The 24,998-nt window shown below is 46.4% G+C and overlaps 1 protein-coding gene across 1 annotated transcript in view; it reads right to left on the reverse strand.

Annotated features, from left to right (window-relative positions):
- Ehmt1 (euchromatic histone lysine methyltransferase 1) overlaps positions 1 to 24,998 on the reverse strand; it is a 149,375-nt gene that overhangs the window by 64,488 nt on the left and 59,889 nt on the right. Inside the window, 3 exon segments of the mRNA XM_047523824.1 lie at positions 212 to 369; positions 11,144 to 11,324; positions 18,054 to 18,607. Coding sequence (XP_047379780.1) covers positions 212 to 369; positions 11,144 to 11,324; positions 18,054 to 18,607 — 893 coding nt within the window.

Consider the following 24,998-nt stretch of genomic DNA (forward strand, 5'->3'; position numbering starts at 1 on the left):
AGACTGGGTGAGGATAGGGAGGGAGTGGGTCTTTAACAACCCACCTGGACACAGAGGCCGTGCCCCACAGCAGAGGAGCTTCAGAGCTCTGTTGCTAGGGAACAAGGTCTTCCAAATTACTGACAACCTCACAGGATGCTCCTTGGTCAAGGAGGCCCCGGACAGAGATGTAAATTCAAGCACTTATGGTACACAGCACACACCCTCTTACCTTGGAGCCCACAGTGGAATGAGTTAGACTCTTAAACATCTCAATCACCGTTCTCTGCTTTAACACTTTGGTCTTTTTCTTAGGAACCAGGCTGTAGGTTCCCATTCTTCGTTTTTTCTTCCGAGATACTGCAGCTGCTAAAACAAAAGGCAAGCAAGCTAAAAAAAAAAAAAAAGTCAAAAGGGGACAAAAAAGGAAAAGAAATACCATTCAAATGTTTTTAGAGGTAGGAGGCGGTTTATAAAATCTGATTACCACAGTCATCAGCAAATCCCATGGCACCAGGCACACACTTCTCGTGGGCTGATACAGGGTGACTTGTCCCTACTTGTTACAAATGCAGAGAAAGGTGAAGCACTTCCCAGATCAGGTTTCTTTCAGAATGAAACCCTGAGCAGACACTGCTATCCCACCTTGCAGGCAGGAAACCACAAGCCAGCAGAAGCAGAGTCCTGAGACATTCCCCCAGGTCTGCCCCTGGGTCTTATCCCTCCAACAAATGCCTACGAGGCATAGTGTGTGCAGCAGGAGAGCACAGGACTGAGAAGGAAGAGCGCCAATCTCACAACCCATCACTGGGCCAGGCAGAGTCAGTCTTCCTAGAATGCTAAGACCTTGCCCACAGTGAGAAGCAGGTACCATCTCCAAAGCTCTGGACCTCACTGGGACTCACTCCCAACAGCCCAGGACCAAGAGGGAAAGAAGGGCCCTAAAGCACTGTCACCACGAACAGACACTTTGAGGCCTGGGCAGTGTTTCAAGCAAGGTGTGACAGCAAGGAAATGGAGTGAGGGTTTGGGAAGTGCAGACACCCTTCTGAACACAGTTCCAGGTCAAAGTGTTTTATATGAGATGTTCTGCAGTGTGTGTGTTGTGTGTGTGTGTGTGTGTGTGTTTAAATTCCAGGTTTTTTTTAAAAGTCTGGAAAACGTTGCTGTAACAGACTAAATCACTAAGGGCTGGGGAAAAATTCATAATGTTTAGTTCCATTATGCAGAAAGAGAAAGATGGAAGAACACGTGCAAGCATGGACCACCACAGTGGGCAGGCTGTGTGGAACCATCCACAAGAGGGCTCCACAGCCCAGTCACCACAGGGCCATGGGGACTGAAGGCAGTAACTGGCCATCGCGGGCATCCTCCAGCATGTCCCTGGGTAGGGGTGTTGTCTGAGAGCACAACTGCTCATGAGAAGCAGAGTTCTGTCTGTCCACATGCTGGAACTGGCTAGCAGGTCCACAGCCCAGCTCTTGTCAAGGGCAGTGTCCCGGCTGCCCTAGGACACTCAGCTCACTACCATCATCAACCAGACAAGGGCTCTGGAGGCAGTGGGAGCCTGGATTTAATCAGATAACATTAAGTCTCTCACCTTCGAAAAATATAGTCGACCATCAATATCCATGGATTTCACAACCACAAATCCAAACTAGCACAGACTGAAAATGTCAGAGGGTTGGTCACGTAGCTCAGTGGTAGAGCACTTGCTGAGCATGCGCAAGGCCCTGGGTTTCATCCCTAGCAACCTGGGGGTGGGGAAATGAGTGTATGTGTCTGTGTAAAAATTGTACAAACCTTTGTCACGATTCACTAAGCAACAGAGCACAACAAATACAGACGATGCCTCGCTGTGTCAGGTGCTACAAGTGACCTAGACATGAAGCACAGGGTATGGAGATGTGCAGAGGTCGTATGCAAAAACTGTGCCACCTTGCACCAGGCCCTTGAGCAAGACAGACTCGCACCCCGCAGGGAGGCAGCGTTCCTGGAGCAGATCCCTCATGAATACCAAGAGCCAACTATATCTACTCACTCCATAGGGTTCCTCCTCAGTGGACTGAAGGAGCCCAGTGACCAGTGTGAGCAGACCAGGCTGTCGCTGCTCCAGTCAGGCCCTCTCTGCACAGAGTCCATGACAGTGGTCGTGCAACAGCAACAAACACCAGGACGGAGGCCTGACCACTGCAAAGTCCACGGCGTTCACCAACCCCTGTCCCTGGGAAGAGCTTGCTGATGCCCAAGACGACTTCAGAATGAGGAAAAAGGTGCCTGGGAATCATGTCAGGGAGTCTGCTAGAAGGAGCGTAAGAGGACATTTGACAGCCTTTCTCACAACGTTGACCTGGCAGGTAAAACACATGCTGGTAAAAAACAGAACCCACTGCTCCAGAGTAGCACAGGAATGTCGGTGAAGAACCTCTGGAAATGGAGGACCTGCTAAGCACCCCAACATTCACAAAGAGGAAGCTGAAGCACAAGCTGGGGGTGACCTTGGTATAGCAGGGGCTTCAAAGTGTCTAGCTTGGGGGTTCAGGCCCACAGCCAGACAACTGGGATCCAGAAAGATCAGAGCCAAGAAAGAAGCCCTGGGACAGCTGGCATTTAGGATCTGAAGGGGCTCAGATCTGAGGTCTAGACCTCCTTGGACAGGATCAGAGCACCAGGAGCATCAGGGCAAAAACCCAGGGAAAGAGCTCAGGGAATCGACCACTTCTCAGGATGCTCTGGGAGGTGCATCCACACATAGGTTAGCAAGGAAACACCAGTGAGGTGGGTGGGATGGGGAGGTCACCCAGCTGCTGCGCCACGAGGCTGGGATGCTCGGGGACAGCTACCATGCTTCAGGAGCAAGCACACAGAGCAGAGGCTCCCCAGAATGTCCACAGCTGTTTCTGCAGCCTGAAAGTGATTTTCTCCTTGAGGCTCAGGAAAAGGGCCTGGCTGGCCTCCTTCCTGGGGGCAGAACCCACAGCCCATGCCCTGACAAGCAGAGCCATTTTCCTACTTCCTACCTGTCCAATGGGTCCCATGAAGAGTCCAGGCCCCTCTGGGCTCTACCTGCCTCTGAGAGTCCCCCACCCCACACTCAGTCCTTTCTGGGAGTATCTGGAAGTGAATGACCACATGGTGCAGTGGGAGTGCTGGACAAGCTATAACTCCTAAATCTGCTTAGGGTGGAAAGGCAAGCTGATTGGCATAAGTTCTCCCCCGACCCCCACTTCTGGGGTGTCACAACACTGACCACCTCACTATCTTAGAGTGCACAACCTGGTGGCAGTAAGCCCACTCACACTTCTGCACAGCCTTCACCACCATCCACTCTTTTCAGTGTGTCCCCATGCAACGCTAATCCCCCTTCCCCTCCCCAGCCACCAGCACCCCCTATTCTACTTTCTGTGATTTCAGCTGCTCCAGGGAAGGGACGCCACGGGAGTGGAGTCACACGGTACTCGTCCTCTGGTGCCTGATGCCTTGAGTTCATCCACCCTGCAGCACGCTGCACAGCACCCTTCCTTGGTGAGGCTGACCAGCCTTCCACCCTGTGGATGGGCCACACTCTGCTGCTCCCTTCACCCACCAAAGGGCGCTGTGGCTGCTTCCACCTTTTGGTTCCTGTGATAATGCTGTCTTCAGTTCCTTTGGGTACACCCAGAGTGAAACTGTGAATCACGTGGTAATTCTACATTTAGTTTTTCCACAGAGGCTGTGTGGCTTTTCGCTCCCAGCAACAGCACACACGCTCTCCAACACCCGCTCTTCTGGTGTCTTGCTTGGACGGGAGCCATTCTGGTGGGTGGAGGTGGCATCTCCTGGTAGTCTTGGTTTTCATTTCCCTCATGAGTAGTCACGTTGAGCATCTCTTTCTGCCTATTGGCCGTTTGCATATCTTCTTGAAGAGATGTCTGCTCAAGCCCTGTGCCCATTTTTAAGTCAGGTTGTTTGCTCTTTTGTCGCTGTTGAGTTGCAGGGCTTCTTTATATCATCTGGAGAGTAGTCCTTATTGGACATGATGTTACAGATCATCCCACCCATTCTGTGGAATGGCCTTTTACTGTTAGTAGTAGTAAAAGGACCCAATCAATGATAGGCAATTGCCTTTTGACACGTGAAACTTTTTTAATTCTCACAAAGTGCAACCTGTCTGGTCTTAAGCTGCCTGTGCTCTTGGCGTCTCATCCAAGAAGTCACTGCCAGATCCCACGCTGTGAAGCTGTCCCTCGTCTTCTTCTGAGAGTTCACTGTAGTTCCAGGTCTCGTCTTTGGGCCCTGCTGTCCTGGGATGGTCTTTGCACGTCGGGGAGGCAGGGCCTTCCTTCATGCTTCATGCTTCAGTGGATTTCCAGTTTTCTCAGGACTGTTCCTTGGGAAACTGTCCTTTCCCCACAGAATGGTGTTGGCAACCTTGCCAAAAATTAATTATGTGATGGGTTTATTTCTGAGTTGTATTCTACTCCATTGGTCCACGTTTGTCTGTATTCCAATACTGCGTTGTTTTGAGTACAGTAGGTTAATAGTAAGCTTTGAATCTCTACCTTCTAAAATCTACTAAGACTTAATCTATGGCCTAAGTAAGCATGGTCCATCCTGGAAGGAATTTCACATGCACTAGTGGGGTCTGTGTATGCTATTGATATGGGCAGAGGGCTGCATGTGTGTCTGCAGACCTGTTGAGTTCATGGTGTCACCTTCTAGTGCAGGCCATATAGCCCATCTCGTAGAATGCCTGCCTCTCATGCTGGAGGCCCGGGTTTGAGTCCCCAGTACTCTGTGAATATGGAAATAACAAACAAAATAAACCAACGGTGTCACCTTCTGTCTGGCTGGCCTATCCATTATTGAGAGTAAGTACTGAACCTTACAACTACCACTATACAAGGGTCTATTTCTCCTCTCCAATTCTGTTAATTTTTGCTTCGTACATTTTGAGTTTATCATTAGGTTTATCATAATTATTATACTCTTTTCTGGTTTTTTTTTTTTTGTTTTTTTTTTTTAAATGTTGCTAAGTTACCCCAGGTTGGCCTAGAACTTAAAATCCTCCTGCCTTGGTCTCCCAACTCACTGGAATTACAGGTGTAGTCATGGTACCAGGCTGTAAGTATTATACTTTTGCTATATTAAAGCCTCTACTAACATATGGCATCCTTCTTTGCTTCCTGAAAGCTTTTCATTTAAAATTCACTTTCATCTGATATTAGTATATCCATGCTTACTGTCTAGTGGTTCCTGTTTGCATAGAACATTTATTTTCCCCCATCCTTTCTCTTTCAGTATACTTGTGTCTTTGGATCTAAAGTGCTTTTTTTAACAGAACACATAATAGGATCATGTAGTTTTATGCATTCTACTGATTAGAGTGTTTAATCAGTTTACAGTTAAATTAACTACTGCTAAGGATGGACTTAGTGTTTTCATTTATATTTCGTTGACTTTTTTCAACTAAGATGTTTAAATTCTCCATTTTCTTTTGTATGTATCTATTTTCTTTGTCATTGCTGTGGGGATTACATTTGATATTCCAGAATTCTAACTCTATCTTGAATTTATACCAGCCTAACTTCAATAACATAAGGAAAACTCTGCTTCTGTACGGCTCTTATACCTGCCCCTTTTGGTGGTTGTCACAAAATTACATCTTTATACACTGTGTATACCAAAACAAAAAACTAATTAATTCTTTTTTACACATTAGTCTCTTAAACTACATAGAAAAAATGGGGAGTTACAAGTGAAAATAAGGCTGGTAACTGCTTTGTTGTGATGCACTTATCTCTTAGGTCTGACAGAAAGCACAAAATGGAATTATGAGCCATTGCTACAATAACACCAGTTTTTACCATTGCTCATATGTTTACCTTTATTGAGATTTTTAGTTCTCCATACAACTAAGTCACTGTGTAGCATCCTTTCATTGCAACCTGCAGGACTCCTCCAAGTATTTCTTACAGGGCAGTCTACTGTGGTAAACTCCCTCAGCTTGGGTTTATTTGGGCCTATCTTAATCTTTCCTGTCTCTTGAAAGACACTCTTTTTCTGGATAGAGGTGTTTCTTGGTTCACAGTTCTAGGTTGTTTCTTTCCTTTCAGCACTTGGAATACATTGGCCTATGCTCTCTGGCCTCTGAAGTTTCTAAGGAGAAATCTGTGGGCGTCCCCAAGGACTTTGTGTGTGAGGAGTGACAATCCTCCTGCTGCTCTCAAGACCCTTTCTTTCAAAAAACTGGATTTCGTGTATCAGTGTGGGAGTTGTGTTCACCTTATCTGAGGCTCACTGTTCTCCTTGGATGCCTACGTTCACACCTTTCAGCTGCAGAAGTTCTTCAAAGGTTCCCTTCCATGTCTTCGACTTGTGGAGCTCCCACGAAGTGCACACTGCCCAGTTGATGGGTCCCACACAACCCTGAGGCTCTATTCAGGCTTCTTTAGTCTTTTCTTCTTCCTGATCCATAGACTTTATAATTTCCACTGTCTTATCTTCAAGTTTGCTCTTTCCTCTGCCTGCTCAGATCTGCCCTTGAATCCTTCTACAGTATTTTTCATTTCAGTTATTGTACTTTTCAGAACCAGAATCAATATTTGGTTCCTCTTTAGAGGTTTTCTCCTTATTAACATTTCCACTGAATTTATACATGTCACCTTTTTTTAACTTTCTCCATGTCTCCCTCCAGTTCTTTAAGCACGTGTAGGAGAGCTGCTTCCAAGTCTTTTATCTGGAAGACATGCCATCAAGGTTTTCTCAGAAGCAGTTCCTAAGGTGGTGGTTGTTTTTCTTTGAGTGGCCCACAATGCCCTGTTTTTCTGTATGTCTTGTGTTTCCACTGGAAACAGATATCTAATACACTAGTGGCAACTCTGGAAGACAGGTTCTCTACTTTTCTATAAGTTTGCTGTTCTTTCTTGCTGCTATTCACTGTTTTGGTTTTTTTGATAGTTGTGGGCTATCTCTAAACTTAAGGTTTTCTCACTTCTTTTCTGAGTGAGTACCTTTCTCTGGGCACATGCTGTCTTTACAATTTTCCCATATACTGTTTCTTTTCAATATTCTAGTCTTTAATATTCAGGTCCCAAAAGGCAAAAAAGAGAAAAATGAGGGGGGGCAGGGGAGAATAAAAGGGCACCAGTCCTTTAAGTCCCCTGGCAGTCACTTGGGAGAGAAGGCTTGTGAAGATGGAAGGAAGTGTGAACTTGTGGGCACAGCCTCTTGGTCTGCTCCTACGTCAGAACACAGGCAGCTGCTCTCTGGAGGACAGTATCCTTTTTGCCCACTCTGGCTCCCACAGGCTGAGTGTAAGCTGCTCCAGGAACACATGGTCCAGGGCTGTGCTGTGAGAGAACATTGACTTCAGGTGGTGCTCCACTCCACACTCCTGCCATGAAGGGCCACCACAGACTTGAGTTAAAAAAACAGCTTAAGCAGCCAGGTGTGGTGGTGCACACCTATAATCCCAGCAACTTGGGAGGCTGAGATAGGAGAATTCCAAGTTCAAGGCCAGCCTCAGCAACTTATTGAGGCCCTAAGCAACTTAGCAAGGCCTTGTTTCAAAATTAAAAATTTTAAAAAGGGCTGGGGATGTGGCTCAGTGGTTGAGTGCCCTTGGGTTCAATCCCCAGTACAAAAACAAAACAAAATCAGGGGGAAAAAAAAAACAAACAAACATATACACAACCTCCTAGCGTATACAGATTGTACCAGGCAGCTATGGTCCAGAGGAGAGATGGTCCTGCTTCACTCTTCTTCACCATCTTCCTCTGAAACAGATTTTTAATCATACAACTCTGCAGTTGAAAAGAAAACAGAAAAATCTGCTGAGAAAATGCCAATCTGCTTTTGTCAAAAGACCTGATGTCCACCTAAGGTCAAATTTTGCGTGTCCAAGAGCTGGGAAGCTGGGCCCCCACCACCCAGGGCTGAGGTACGCTGAATGTGATTCGACACTGTGATGAGCACGGGTTGCCCACGTCTGACAGCAAAGAATGGAGGGTGAGGTGTAGGTCCTGCAGACTCTCAGCTACCCAAGCCAGTCACAGCTGCCTGCAGAGCTTGGCCATGATTCCAGCCACAGTGTGCACCTCCAACCAACAGGAATCTGCACATCCACCCTGTCTGTGGTGAGCTCACTATTCAGCAAGAAGAAAAGAACAGAGCCTCCTGTGATCACCACCACAGCAGTACCAAGACTAGTAAAAACAGGAAACGTGAAATCTTAAGGCTAACTGAGACAACTCGGATGCTGGCTCCACAATGCCCACAGGAGGCAACACCGCAGGACAGAGAAGGCGCGAGGTCTGAAGGTGGAGCACTGCTGAGCGGGCCACTCCTGGCCTACAGACACTGCTGCAAAAGGCCTGCACCTGTTCCCACCATATCAACAGGGGCTTCCACACCCCTCCATCCAAGACACCTGGCAGGAACAATGACCCTCGCCAGGAGACTGTGGTGCTGCCCTGCAGGCTGGCCTCCTGCGTTAGTAATGCTAGGGGTGCACGGGTGGCTGCAGCAAGACGGGACCCAAACAGGGCACACTCCTCTTGGGGAAGCTCCGTCTGGCCTGGGGAGATGAGGTGAGCCCTGAGGCGACACAGAGGGTAACTGGGGCTGGGGGCGTACCAATCACCAGGGACGCAGAGCAGTGAGCCAAATGTCAGATCATACTGTACCTACAGTCTGAGGCGATTTCATATGCTTGGCCCAAAATTAATGTGCTAATTAACCAAAGCTAAATGGAAAGACTGGGAAGACAGACTAGAAGAACTGATGAACATGCTGGGCATTTCATTTTGAAAGATGGTGAAATAATATGTTGAAATTTTAAAAAGCGTTTAGCATGTGAACAGCAATACTGAGTGACCGGTGACATTCCTTGTCAGTTCACACCTACAGGAGAGGAATAGATGCTCCAGAGCCTTGTGAATACCAGGCTGAGTTGTCCAACACAAGAAGCACTGAAGGCACGGAGCCATGAAGCTGGGCAGAAGGGCCAAGAGCGACTCTGCTTCCTTGTCCCAACAGGAAGACGCACAGCTCCCTGTGGAAGCAGCCTCTCCCACCTGGGAAGGAAAACAAGATGAACCTAGGCCATCCCTGCCAGTCAGAGGGTCTTCAGAGAGTGATGGGCCACAACTGAGGACCCAGAATCCAGCTGAAGGACTCCACTGACAAAACCCGAGATGATTTGAACAGACCATAGTAATGTACTACAGCCCAAAGATCCAAATGAGAGCTCATGACTTGCTGCAGTTTGGATCTGGAACATAGCCCAAGATCCATGGGTTAAAGGCTTAGAACCCAGAGTGGTGCTACCAGGAGATGGTGGGTCCTTCACAAGTGGGACCTACTGGGAGTGTCACTGCAGCAAGTGTAACCTCAAGGGGAGTGAGGACCAGTCCTTCATTCTCTGTCTCACTTCCTGCCATGAGGTGAGTGGTTCTGTTCCACCACATGCTCCCACAATGCACTACCCAAAGCTAAAAGCAATGGGGCCACCCATTCAGACTGAAACATCTGAAACTTTTCTAATTACAAGTTGATAAAATTCTAGTTATTTGTTATAGGAACAGAAAGCTAACACATGAGTCAAAAATTAAAAATGAAGTGAAGCTCTTCCTTTCAGTATAAATGCAACTAACAGGCACTGATGGAGACAGAAAACCACCAGGTGGCCCCCTCCCTACAGCACTTACTTGTGGGCTGTGATAAGAAACAGGGCAGCTGTAGAACCTCAGACTCTCCCTGAAGATACATGCTGGAGACAACCTTTATAATGGAGGAACCTATGGACCCTGCCATGCCCTAACGAGACAAAAGGCCACCAAATTGCAATTCCTAATGACATAGGTCAGTCATCTGTGGTGTCCCAAGACCTGGACCTGGTCCTGAGGCACACTGAGAAGAAACCTCAGGGCAGGTCTATGGAGAATCTGGCCTGTATTCTCAAGATGCCATGGTCAAAGACGGCCAGGAATGCTTCAGATTAAGAGACTAACAAAGGACTACGGAGACAGGTGACTGTGGGATCCAGTATCAGATTGTTTTTCTTTGACTGTAAGGGACATTACTAGGAAATTAGCAAAGTTAGCAACATGGTAAAATCAGGTGACTGTCGCAGTCCTAGTGTTGATTACTGCACTATAGCTAGGAAGCGTCCTTATTTCAAGAGACATCATGCGTTATTTTTAGGAAAAGCACCTGTTTAGAGGTAAAAGGGCACAAGTCTGTATTTGCAACATAGTTCACGTTTCAGGAAAAAGATTATGTACTGGAAAGAGGGGCACAACTGTGTCTTTTAGTAAAGGGAGTGAAGGGCACACAGAAATTGTACAACTGATGCAACCATGACGGTAGTCTGAAATTACTTTAATAAGAATTTTAAAAGTTATGACCTGGGGTTGGGGTTGTGGCTCAGTGGCAGACCACTTGCCTAGCATGTGTGAAGCACTGGATTTGATCCTCAGCACCATATAAAAATACATAAAAAAAATAAAGCAAAGGTATTGTATCCATTTACAAATTAAAAGGAAAAAAAAAAAAAAACAGTCATAACCTATGGCCAGGTGAGATTCCCCAGGTAAAGTCTTTCAGGTCAACAGTCTGAGCGCCAAGCCAACCTGGTTCAACTTTCAGGAAGGGCTGCTGGCAGGCCCTTTTCAAATTCAAACTCACGGCTGGCCTGTGCCAGAGGGAGCCACCCATCTCCTTAAGGAGGGTGCCCAACATACACCCAGTGACAGTCTCCTGTGAGGCCATTCATGCTGCCCCAAATCCCACAAGAGGACCCCAATAATAGTCAAGGGTCAACCAACAAGGGGAAGGCACAAGCACTGAGGAGTGGGGAGAAGGGCCCAGGATCAAGTGAGGGTGACAGAGCCAGAGCCAAAAGATAAGTGTCCATACCTTGGCCCCCTGAATCCAACAGCACCTGATTCAGGACCAGGAGAGCCCTCAATCCGAGTCCTCCACTTAAGATTTTAATATGATATTCACCTCAGATCATAGGCAAGCCAGGTAACCAAGGCAGGTGGCAGCAAGGAAGGCTTTAGGGCAAGACAGCCTCTCCGCTGTAAAGGCCAGTGCCCACTGACACCAGCCACACTGCAGTTAGAAGGCACATGTTCAAGACATACATTCAGAAGGAAACACAGCTGCTAGACCCCTTTACCTGTCTGTGACTTTGTGGTGGCCATGTAGCACTGGCTCTGAGGTAGTGACGGGTGAAGGGATGGGAAGGGGGGTAAAAGCTGCTGTCGTCCACAGTCAGAAACGTTTCTGTTGATCTCCTCTTTTGGTTCCTTATGGTCTCTAGCTTCTCGAACTTCCCTGGGGTCCTTGCTGGCTGCATGCTTCAAAACAAAGACAATCAATAACTATGATGACAAGCAAAACGATGGCTGCTGAAATAACATGCACCCAAATCACAGCTCTTTTCCCCAGTAATTCCCCTAAGCTGAGAGATGAGACACGATGGGGGTGCAGAAAGTCTACAAATCCATGCAACCTGGACATCATCAGAGCAGCACCGGGCCCTAGGACATGGGTGCCTAGGCACCTGCTGGATAACTAAGCTCAGGTGGCAAGCCACCACCCAAGCTAAGAGCAATATTTCTGGGTCTAATGGTAAGGAGGACGACGAGGAAGGAGGGGCAGAGAGAGAGGAAGAAGCATCAGCAGTGACTATGTGTGGCTGCAGAACCTCAAATATCATGTATCTGCTATTTGCAGAAAAAGTCTGCCAGCCCAATTTAGGCAATCAGTATGACTAAGCTAAAAACACCCAAAATGGGAGCAACGAAACCTCTCTGGGAGTGCTTCCACAGCTGCCACAATTAGACCTACAAGATCTCCAAACACCATAGATTCCACAACAGCTAGTTACACTACTTTTTAAAAATGCTCTTTTACTCAGTTGTACCCATTTCTTGAATCTGTCTTTAGCCTTAGCCCTCCTAGGGCTAAAAGCCCTGAAAGCAGTTACGTTGATACCATCACCACCTCAGGACTGATTAGCAGTCTACCTCCACTCCATATAGCCTAGACACTGCTGCACCTCCACCTGTCTACTTCCATGTATCCACAGACAACCTTGAGAGAATCTGACCTCAAAACACTTCAAATTGACCAAATACTATTGTGCACACTGCAGTTGCCAAAAATAATGAGTGGAACAGACAAGGTTTCCTTTGATACACAGTCCTGAGAAAACTGGAAATCCACACGCTGAAGCAAAGACCATCCCAGGACAGCAGGGCCCAAAGACGAGACCTGGAACTACAGCGAACTCTCAGAAGAAGACGAGGGACAGCTTCACAGCGTGGGATCTGGCAGTGACTTCTTGGATGAGACACCAAGAGCACAGGCAGCTTAAGACCAGACAGGTTGCACTTTGTGAGAATTAAAAAAGTTTCACGTGTCAAAAGGCAATTGCCTATCATTGATTGGGTCCTTTTACTACTACTAACAGTAAAAGGCCATTCCACAGAATGGGTGGGATGATCTGTAACATCATGTCCAATAAGGACTACTCTCCAGATGATATAAAGAAGCCCTGCAACTCAACAGCGACAAAAGAGCAAACAACCTGACTTAAAAATGGGCACAGGGCTTGAGCAGACATCTCTTCAAGAAGATATGCAAACGGCCAATAGGCAGAAAGAGATGCTCAACGTGACTACTCATGAGGGAAATGAAAACCAAGACTACCAGGAGATGCCACCTCCACCCACCAGAATGGCTCCCGTCCAAGCAAGACACCAGAAGAGCGGGTGTTGGAGAGCGTGTGTGCTGTTGCTGGGAGCGAAAAGCCACACAGCCTCTGTGGAAAAACTAAATGTAGAATTACCACGTGATTCACAGTTTCACTCTGGGTGTACCCAAAGGAACTGAAGACAGCATTATCACAGGAACCAAAAGGTGGAAGCAGCCACAGCGCCCTTTGGTGGGTGAAGGGAGCAGCAGAGTGTGGCCCATCCACAGGGTGGAAGGCTGGTCAGCCTCACCAAGGAAGGGTGCTGTGCAGCGTGCTGCAGGGTGGATGAACTCAAGGCATCAGGCACCAGAGGACGAGTACCGTGTGACTCCACTCCCGTGGCGTCCCTTCCCTGGAGCAGCTGAAATCACAGAAAGTAGAATGGGGGGTGCTGGTGGCTGGGGAGGGGAAGGGGGATTAGCGTTGCATGGGGACACACTGAAAAGAGTGGATGGTGGTGAAGGCTGTGCAGAAGTGTGAGTGGGCTTACTGCCACCAGGCTGTGCATTTACATTGGTCGATGGTGTGTGTTTTTGACCCCTCCCTTAAAAGACAAAGCATCCCCATCTCTTGGCAATGAGACAAGGGAGAGGAGGCCCAAGTCAGAAATAACTGTAATTCAAAGCACTTGATGAGGGCTGAGCTCCACACTGATGGCGAGAACATGCTACTTTTTTTTCTTTTTTAAAGGACATGCTTCTTGAGGTTACAAGTGAGGCAGGCAGACCAAGAGGAGAGTTCCAAATGGAACAACAATCCGCACAGCTGACCAGTGAGAAAGGAGTCCTGTGCCGGGTTGGGGAGGGTATGCTCTGTGCTTTCATTCAGGCTCTGTGGCTCTACCTCTAACCCCCTCTCACACCATGTCTCACGTGCACTTTTCTGTCTGTCTCACAAGAGTTGCTATCTTGTACTCTTTGTCTCTCTCACACACCCTGCTGCTGGCAAGGCACCTAGAAAGCTTCTCAGAGACAGCCCTTCTTTCCTCAGTCCACAAGGAAACGATGTCCAAAACACAGATCACATGACTTGATCTCACTGACCACCCAGCTAGGAACCTGCATTGGCCTGAATGTGTCCCCCTAAAGGTCATATGTTAGAAACTTAATCCCCAAATTCACCTGGAGGTAAGGCCTAGTAGGAGATAACTAGGATGGGATGAGGCCGCGAGGGAAGAGCCCTGTGATGGAAGAAGAGAGACCCGACCTGGCAGACTTGCTCTCCTCGCCATGTTATGATGAAGCAAGAAGCCCTCACCAGATGCTGGCACCATGCTCTCAGACCTCCCAGCCTCTGGACCTGAGAGCTGAAAAAAACCTCTGCCCTTTATAAACCACACCATGTGCTGTATCCAGTGATGAAACAGAAAGCCAGCCAAGACAGAAACCTACCCTGGACTCCAGTTCTCAGGACCATAGTTCTATACAGCTTCCTGTTGCTTCCGCCAGTGGAGACGGACCCAGTTCACCATCCTGTGTGCTACACTGCCAGTGACGGCCCCTGATCTGCTGCAGATGGCACCTCCGCACCTCCACCCAGGAGTGTCTTTCCTTTCCCCAAGGATTAACTCTCCTTTCTCTCCTCCAAGGCACAATTCGAATTTGGCAGTTCATTCTGTGGCCTCCACCCTCTAACCCACCCTCTGCACAGTGCTGTCTAGGCCCTTCTCAGACACACCGGGCAGTAACCATTAAGACTCAGAACCTAGCTCCTGCTCCTGCTGTCACCTACATATTGCCATGCAGCCTGCACAGCACTCAGCAGTAAAACACCTCAGCTCAGCACTCACAGCACTGTGTGGTCCTCATTTACACATAAAATGAGACCTCAAGAGGAGACAAGCCACATGAGGCTAATTCTCACTTAGGTACAAAACCTATTCTTTCATTTCAGAGGTAGTTTTTAAAAATCTAAAAAATAAAATTGAGAACCCCTGAACCTGGTGGTAATCAGATCCTGCTCACAGTTGCAGTGTCTCAGAAGGCAGAACCACGAGAGAAGAGGAGACCTGCTGCACCAGGAGATGGAGCACACGGGCTGTGCCCTTGCAGGGTGCAGCCCACCCTGTACTCTGCCACCTGGCTTTCCCCTCCCAGGCTTTACTGCTCAAGTTTCTGCCCCAGCCAATCAATTCTTACAGCTGGATATTTCATTGCAGCTGCAACTCAACACAAATTTGCACCATTACTAAGAACTTCCCCTGGTACAGTGGCAGAAAGAAAAGGGCCACCTCCCTCCCTGCACCTAGAGACAAACAGTGAGTGTGTGAGGAAGGTGTGGAGTTGGAAGCACAGACCCAGAGGAGAAAACAAAGGGTATGCCATAGTGATGCCTCCTGGGATGCACTCAGTTCAGTTAGGAGAGGAATCTCCAAGATCTAGGCTAGGCTAAGAGTTTAGGCATGACATCAAAAGGGCAGTGCAGGAAAGCACACTAACAAAGTGGACTTCATCTAAATGAAAAGCTTCTGCTCTGGGAAAGATCCTTCAAGAGGAAGAAGATAAGCTTCAGGTGGGAAAACAAATCTGCAAACACCTCAGACCAAGGACTCATACCCAGGGGAAAAAACCTCAATCAATAGTAAAAAGAGGCAAATGGTACAAGAGACATTTCACCAAAAATGGCAGAGCTGGCAAGGGAGCACTGAGGAAATGTCCCACATCACAGGCATGAGGACATTTGAGGAAAACCAGGAAAAGATGCCATCACACCCCATCAGATGACCAAAACAGTAGCCACACAGCACCAAATACTGGGCAAGGATGTAAGAAACAGAAAGGTTCCCATGAGCTAGGAATGCAAACTGCAGCCACTTGAGAAAAGGGATGGTTTGTAAGTTCTTTATAAAACTGAACATCCAAGGGGCTGGGGGTATGGCTCAGTGGTAGAGCACTTGCCCAGCGTGTGCAAGGCCTTGGGTTCAATCCCCAGAACCAAAAAGAGGAAATGAAAAACTGAACATTCAATCAACATGCAACCAGCAACTCTACTCCTGGATATTGAACCGAGAAAGATGAAAATGTATGTGCAAACAAAAACATATACATAAATGCTCAGAGCAGCTTTAATAACACCAAACTGAAAATGTCCAAGTCCTTTAACAGTGAGTGGTTAGACTGCAACTATTCACATCATGGACAGCTGGGCACTCTAAGAAGGAGCAGGTTCCTGATCATCTAGGAGCACAACCTAGATGATCTCAAGAAAACTATGCTGAATGCAAAGAGCCCCTCAAAGGTTATACACTGTACATACTGAACACCTGAAATAACAGAATTACAGAAATGGAGAATGAACTGGAGAGTGCCAGGGATCAGGGACCTTGACTGTGATGGCTGTGCACATCTGCACACACACACATGCACATCAAAGTTATGGTAAAACTGAGTAAGATCTGTGGATATCTGTCAGTACCCCAGTTATGACACTGCATTCCAGTATGTAAGATGTTACCACTGAGGAAAACTGGGCAAAGGGTGCATGGCACATCTCTGTACTATTTTTGCAGCTTCCTGTGAATCTAAAACTATTTTTAAATATTCTCAAGTTCTGACAACATACAAAGAAAATGGTGTAAAGCGAGAGCTATGTCAAGCTAGCCAATGGGAACTGGGGAGCCCCTGGGCCAGGGCATCTGGTGGGTATTGTATCAGGAGGCACCAGCATGCTGCCAAGAGAGGGCAGAACCTGGTGGCTACAGAACCCACCAGCAGGTGTGTGGTTAGCAGTGCCCCTCCACACTACCCCATGGCCGCCACAACCACAGAACCATGCAGTACTCCGCCAGGCTGGTCCAGGGCCACAGAAGCCAACAGGAGCATACCCTGGGGGAGAAGTCAGACTGGAGAAGACCATCAAGAGCAAGAGCTGCCTGCCCCACAGAGCTCCACTGAGGATCAGAATTTGTGACAGAAACCATGAAAAACTAGAGTCAATGTCTTCTGAAGGATAAGATGGAATCTGAGGCAGAAGAGATTTTCTAGATTAAAGATTAGTCAAAAATACTGGATATTTAAAAAATGTCAAAATAAAGCACATACGGCCAGGTGTGGTGAAACATGCCTATAATCCCAGGGGCTCAGAGGGCTGAGGCTGAGGGACTCTGCAAATTCAGAGTCAGCCTCAGCAACTCAGCAAGGCACTAAGCAACTCAGTGAGATCCTGTCTCTAAATAAAATACAGAAAAGGGCTGGGGGTGTGATTCAGTGGTTAAGTGTCCCTGTCCCAAAAAAATCCCCAGTACAAAAAAAAAAAAAAAAAAAAAAAAAAGGCACATAGATGTATGGAATGAAAAGAATGTAAAGGGCAAAGAACAATGCAGGAAGCAAAAAGCAGGTTGAGCACTGTCCACGGAGAAAGAAGACCCAAGCTTCACCTAACACCTAAAAGGAGCTCTATGGAAGAGATGGAAAGAAAATCATACATGCGTTTTCCTGGTGCTGTTGACACAATTCCTCAGACTGGCAGGGCCCTCAAGAGAAGGTCCCTGATGTGGTGGAGTCCTAAGGGCTGCAGAGGAAATAGCACATGGTCTACACATGAAGGACAAGACAGTTTCAGAATGCCAGCAACAATGCCAAACACCAGAAGTTCTGAGGGAATGTGATCATAAACCCAGACTCCATTCCCAGACAAGAGCAAACATCAAAGAGCAAAACTCATCAAAGAGCAAAGAGCACTGTAGACATTTGGAAGAAATTTATCAGGCACACCCCACATGAGACATGGGGGTAAGCAAAAGGCCAGCACGGTGGGGGTCAAGCTTCAGTAAGTACTGCCTGTGCCCAAACATTCAGGATGTAGGACTCGTTGGCTCTCAAGGCAAGCATGAGCCAGGCACATCTCAATGCAGCCCTGTGTACCCACACTTCAGTCACACCATGGTCCTGACCAACTTCGCTTCCTCTCACTTCTCAGACAGTGGGTGCCGAGTTCTCCCGAGCTGGAACGAAAGCATCCAGACCCACAGCAGAAGGAAAAGTTGACTCCTTGAAAGTCTCGGCACATCTTCACATGAGGCCAGAAGAACCCTCTAGGCAGAGCAAAGCCCCAAAAGAAGGCAGAGACAGTGCCATCTGGCCTTGCTGTTCATGCACAGAGGCATCAGCAAGACCCCTAACAGTTCACAGGCCTAGACATGACCACCCTACCAGATTACCATTGCAGAGGCATCATGCACCCGTAGCTGTTAGTGGGCCTGAAGTTAGTGCCAGATGACCACTGCCATCTACTGGCTTTTCTCTTGAATGCACAGGAGTCCACTCGTCATCATTAACACAGGAGAAGGCAGACATAAGGGAAATAGCAAGAGAAGGCACAAAATTACCAGGCCCAGGACAGACTTCGGCATGGTCTTGCGTGCCCTGTGAACCTTGACATCCGCTCCAGGGGCCGTGGGCTTCCTGTCCTCTGTGTCTGCACTTCCTTCCCCAGGAACGGCTGGCGCTGCCGCTGGTGTCTGCGGAAATGCACCTAGAGTCCTGCCTTTGCCAGCCCCTCCAGGAAGGGTTTTTGCAGCATGGCCGGGAAGCGAGGAGGCCAGAGTGTTGGGAGTCCTCAAGGGCTGCCCCTGCAGGGTCGATTTATTTAAGAAGTATCCATTGCTGCCAATGACAGAAGTCTGCATGAAGTCGTCGGCTGTGACATGGTTCTGCTTCCCCACTTCTGTTTCTCTTTCTGAAACCCCATTTTCCGCTATTCGTGCTGCTCTATTGGAACTTTCCTGTGGGCTGGCTCTTGTGCTCTCCTGAGTGTGTCTGGCTGCGTTTGGGTGACTGGTGTCACCATTGTCACAAGACCCATTGGTTTCACCATCCGCAGCCATGGAGGCCTCTCCTGCCTGCTTTTCTGCAGAACCTTCATCAGCAGCCATAGGTATGTCTGTGAACAGAGCAGAAAGGAGCATCACTGACTGCTGGTACCCGCCCTCCCACACACCACCGGCACAAGTTACAATGCTTCTGACTGGCTAACATAAAACTGTCCACTGAATCCTTCCATTTCACCTACCAACTAACACTTAAATTCAAACAGATTTAACACGAGATTGCTTCCCAGCAGGATCTTCGGGAAGTGTAAGGAATCACCACTTCACGAGAAACCTAAGTATTGGCTGGAGACATCAACAAGGCTCCAGAAGCAGCTATACACAAATAAGCAAGAAAACAGGCCCGAAGGAGGGTCAGTTTTCAGCACACCCCTGTCTGTGCACCCTGCTCTGGGGGGGCCCCATCTCTGACAGTTCTAGCAGTCACAACCAGGACACTCAGAAACAAGAAATGCACTCACATCAGAAGACTGTGAGTTGAGGCAGAAAACTCATGGAGGCAGGAAAAGGCTAGGCCAGGGCAAGGCTCCACCCAGGCCACCCTGCTCTTGGCTGGACTCTTCACACCTACCACCTAACATGCTGTTAAACCTGTTTGAATTTAAGCGTTAGTTTGTAAGTGAAATGGAAGGATTTCAGTGACAGTTTTATGTTAGTTTTATGTTTTATGCTAACATTCTCTACTGCTCATATTGGCCATCTTCCTTCCACACTTGAGTTCTATGACAGCAAGATCTGTTCATTATTGTAACCTGGGCACATAAACAGGTCCTGGTACATGATACTTGTGCAATAAATAACAAATGCTTTCTAAGAACAAAGAGCAATTCATAAGTTTTTTAATGCATAGCAAAAGAGAATAGGTGGAAACTTTCTTAACTTGGAAAAGACTACATCCCAAACTCTGTAGCAACATACCTTCACTAAGAAAGGTTAAATTAATCGCACATAAGCCCAGAAACACTATATGAATATCCATTAAAACTACTAGTGCTAAACAAAACAGGTGGTACTGGGAGACACTGAAACAGAAGAAAGAGAAGTGTGAGGACTAGTGACAAAGGGACAAAATGCTCTCATCTGCACCTGACACGCTGTCATCTACTGAAAAACAGAATCCACCTGTGATCAAAACATAAGAACAAAGTCAGAAGGCTGAATTCAAAATCAAGTCACAGGGCTGGGGATGTAACTCCATAGTAGAACACCTGCTTAGCAAGCACAAAGCCCTGCCTTCCATCCCCAAACTGCAAAACAAATCTCAGGTTAAAAAAAATCAAAGTCATTCTCTACACCAATATTAACTAGAAAATACAAGTTAAAAAATAAGATATTAGGGCTGAGATTGTGGCTCAGTGGTAGAGTGCTTGCCTGGCATGTGTGAAGTACCAGGTTCAATCCTCAGCACCCCACATAAATAAATAAAATAAAGGTCCATTAACAACTAAAAAGAAAAAAAAATTAAATAAGATATTACTCACAAAAGCAGGAAAAAACTACATAGGTATTAAAAAAAATCCAAGATTAATTAAAGGCTAGGTGGAGAAAAAAATTAAATACAGGGCCTTTCATGCTGGAATGGGATGACAAATTTACAAAGTTGTCAGTTAAATTAATAAATGTACAACATTCTCATAAGAATTCTAGTTAGAACATTGAGGGATTCTATGACCTGAACCTGGAAAGCCTCGAGAAGAACAGATCCCACACACACAGCAAAGTGTGCCATGAGAAGGAGGCTAAGGAAAGCCACGGGAGCTCCCATCACAGGTACTTGCACACAGCCTCTGTAAACCCCCTGGCGAGGGCAGACCAGGCAGCTGAGGCTGAGCGCTGAGGAAGAAGGCGCCTCCCAGACCCCATGCCCAGTCTCAAGGCTGAATGAAGTTCACACCCTGCAACCCTGTGCAGCCCTTCTAGAAGCATGTGAAGTGTGGACACACTGTCCTGGATGCTCTGAAGACCTCCAAGTTCAGAGAGGAAAATGCAGAAGAACAGAATGGCCTATAGGCAGGGGAAAATTCATTAAAAAAAAAAAAAAAAAAGCATAAATAATGACAAGAAAAAGACATGACTACATCGGAATTTCAGATTTTTGTTCTACAAAGAACATAAGTAGGCAGGGTTAAGCAATGGGTAATGATACACTTGTAATGTCTAAAACTAGCAAGGGGTTAATATCTAGATGTTAAGTAACTGATTTAATCAAACAAGAAGAGGCAGAAACTAACAGGAAAAGAGCAAATAATATAAAGAGGAAATACACTGAAAACTTCTTAAAATGCTCATACGTATGTAAATGGCTTAATAGACAAACTCACAGGCAGCGGTGGTCCAAGTAGACTAGAAGTTGCATAGCGAACAATATCCCTACAATGCACATTAAATAAAATAGGAAACAGAAATTAAAGAAATGGGAAAGGCGTGCAAAAGTGAATCTGTAAAAGGTTGGAGTGGCTATTTTAATATCCAAGTAGGTTACAGAGCAAGAAGTATAAAAAGGACACAGAACACCATTCCGTGGAGACAATGAGGACAACAAAAGAATGTCAAAGTGCAAGAACGGAACACAGCTGGAACTGCAGGGCAAACAGAGTCCACACCTGTAGTCCCAGATTCCCACAGCCCAGAGCCTCCTCAGCAGGGCTCAGAAGGCTCACCTGCCAGTCAGCAGCAGGAGCAGCCTGGCCCAGGCAGGACTCAGCACCCAGGACATGCACACTCATCCAGAGGGTGGAGGTGAGCCTCCACTAACTTCAAGTGACTGAAGTGAGATGAAGTATGCTTTGACTGCAAAGGAATGAAGTTGAAAATCAGTAACAACTCTGAAAACTAGAAACTAAACTAAAACACACTTTTAATGAGACAAAGAATAAACCAAAAAGGAAATTACAATGTATCCTGAATTGACAGAAAATGCAAACACAGCTCTCAGGATGTGAAGAATGCTGCTCAAGAAGTTCCCCAGGAAGCATGCCCTGAGCCCTGTGTGGGAGGGAGGGGCAAGACTCAGCACAGAGCTCTTGGAACCAGGGAAAGGGGGAGGCCAAATCAAAGAAAGCAGAGGAAGAAAACAGCACAGACCGCTGCACGAACGAGACAGAAAGCAGACAACGGAGGGAGTAAACACAACCAAGAGCTGGTTTTTACTAACAAGAAACAAGATTAATAAAATCTATTCTCTAAGGTCAGTATTACCCTGATACCAAAACCAGACAAAGGCATAACACAAGGAAACCACAGGCCAATATTCTTAATGGACATACATAAAAACATTCTAAATAAATGTCTAGTGAACCAAAACCAAAAACACATTTTAAAAGATAATATATCCAGTGATGTAGAGTTTATTCCAGGAAGGCAGGATTGGTTAGTTTAACAGTCAAATAAACCATCAATGTAATTTACTGTACTGAGAACTAAAACAAAATCACCTTAAGAGATCCAGGGAAACACCACAATTTCTGATAAAAATTAAGCAAAGCAGAAATAAAAGGAAGCTCCCTCCAGCTGGCCAAGGGCTTCAATAAACCCACAGCCAGTCTCTTCAGCAAGGCTCTCTGTGCTCACAGCTCCCACTCAACATCCCCCTGAAGATTCTGGCAAGGTTACCAGACAACAGAAGCAAGTCATGCAGGTCAGAAAGCAGCAGCAGCGGGCTTGGGTGACAGGACCCCACATGCAGAAGATTCCATAGGCCTGTAAAAAGGCCACCAGGACCAAGGACTGAGCTTAGACTGGCCACAAAACATAAGACAGATTATAGAAATGACCTCGGCCTAAACCTCACACCTTAAAAAAATTAACTCCAAATGAAATGTAAATTTACACCAAAAAAACACAAGATTTAAGAAAAAAATCTTTGGGACCCAGGGCTAGCGCCTTGACACAGAAACATAATCCAAAAAAGAAAAAACCAACAAATCAGATTTGACCAATATTTAAAGCCCAGGAAAAGACATCCACAGGAGGGGAGGAAAGGTTCACTGGCCCCATACTTGGCAAAGGACTAGTACCTGGAACATACAAAGAACTCTCAAAACTAAGTACCAAATCTAATCCACAACAACAACAAAATAAAAAAATCAGTAAATGTGCAGAGAACTGGGGCCCTCACACTGACACTGGTAATGCCAAAGCCAGGAAGACAGCTAAACGTGCCCTGACCCACAGGAGCCTGGGTCTCCTGAGCTTGAGACCCAGAGATGGCGTGTCAGGAACTGTCTGCAGCAGTTTCATCAAAACAGATGACAGAACAGCCCAGATGTCCTCAAGTGAGTAAATGGTTGAACGAATTGTGGGAATCCACACACGGAACATGACTAAGGAACACAGAACAACAAACTATGGCTAGACGACAAAGCTTGAATGAACCCCAGGGAATTATGCTGAGTGAAAAAAGGCAACCTCAAAAGGTTACCAAGCATATGAAACCACTTATACAGCATTTTGAAATGGCAAAACCACAGAAATGGAGAACAGATTTGTGGATGACAGCTGGCAACAAAAAGCTACAGAATGGGAGGTGTCCAATTACAAAGGGCAAAGAGGAAGAGCTCCTGGTGGGAATGCTCTGCACCTCCCTGTGGTCCTGGATAGACAAGACAAACACAGAAGCAAATACACGAAGGAGTACAAGAAACACTGGGAGATCTAAGGCAGGTATTGCGGCCACACCGGTGATCCCAGAGGCTCAGAAGGCTTAAGCAGGAGGATCAACCTCAATTATTTAGTGAGGCCCTGCCTCAAAATCAAAATTAAATAAAAAGGGCTGGAGATATAGCTCAATGGGAGAGTGCTCCTGGATTCAATGAAAGAGAGAAGGGGCAGGAGGTGGGTGCAAACCAAGGGGAAATCTGAGTAAGTCTGGTGCATTGTACTGACATAAAAAGCCTGGCTGTGACACTGTGTGCAGTTCTGCAAGATGCCGTCGTCATCAGTGGAGACAACGTGAAGGATACACAGGATCTCTCCGCATTACTTTTCACACAGGAATCTGCAATTACCTCAAAATAAAGTTCAGCAACTAAAGATAAACTACCTGTCTGCATACAAGTTATGAACCATTGGGTAAGTAAAATTTTAAACAGCATAAGAACACATGAAATAATTAGATATGCAAGACCTGCATACTGAAAGATAAGTTATAAAAAACTAATAAAAAACTAAATAAATGGAGAAATATACCTTGTTCATGAGTCAAAAGACTCCATATTGAATCCTTCATGAGTCAAATGAGAGAAGTCTACCAGGTGAAAAGAATTCTCAGAAATCACACAGGCATTTGGCAAAGACCTCAAATCAAGAGCAACAAACCAGTCTCTGGATTTAAAGTTAATGTATTTCAAGCTAAAAAGGACTAGTAACAAACCAACAAGAGGTCAAACTTTCCAAGTTAATAAATTGAGTACCTTGGGAAAACCCAACAATTCTCTCTTTAATACAGATATCTAGACAACATATTCAATCCACCAACACCACCCAAGTATCTACCAGCCCATCAGAACTATTAGACATGCAAGAAAACACAGAAGTCCAGAATGAAGTCAATCATCCAAGTACCCAGAGAAGATGGGTGACACGCTTAAAGGGAAACACACAGAGAAGGACAAGTCACAAGTACCCTCTACATCCACCCCACAAAGCACTCCTAGAGTGAAAGATGGCCAGTCTGAAGGGAGACTATCAGCCATGAGACTACCAGCAGGTCAGACAGAGGAAAGATGAAGCACTCAGACGCATCCCATCCTTAGAATCTATGTAAAATTAAGCACTGAAAGGTGAAAGTGACCGGGTGGAGCCTGCCTGACAGGTGGGATGACATGAAGCCCAAGCGCAAGTACTTGGAGAGGCAAAACAAGGGAAGAAGCAAAATCACATTTGAAGAAGTAACAGCCAAAACAAACACTCCAGTCAAGTACTTCCAAACTTAACAAAAAGTACCAAGAAAGTTAACAAACTTCTAGCAACATAAACAAAACATACCAAACCAATGTACAACATAACTCAATTGCCAAAAATCAGAGATAGAAAATCTGAAAACAGCCAAGGAAGAAAAGACACATTACAAACCGAGAAAAAGATAAACACAGTTACTGATTTCTGGTTCAAAATAGTGGATTAATTCACTGATAGAGATTAACTGTGTGGTATAAGCAGACAAGGTGTTACTGGAGGAAGCAAGTCACTGGGGGTGTGCCTTTGGGGTTTACATTTCGTCTCTGGTGAGCAGAGCTCTCTCTGCTTCCTGGCCATCATATCCTGAGCTGCTTTCTTCCTCCACATCCTTCTACCATGATATTCTGTCTCACTTCAGGCCCAGAGCTATGGAATTGATCAACCATGGACTGAACCTCTGAAACTATGAGCCAAAATAAACTCTTCCTCCTTTATATTGTTCTTGTCAGGTACTTTGGCCACAGTGACTAACAAACCTAGAATTCC

This window comes from Sciurus carolinensis, chromosome 14 (genome assembly GCF_902686445.1).
Source record: "Sciurus carolinensis chromosome 14, mSciCar1.2, whole genome shotgun sequence".
Classification (NCBI taxonomy): Eukaryota; Metazoa; Chordata; class Mammalia; order Rodentia; family Sciuridae; genus Sciurus; species Sciurus carolinensis.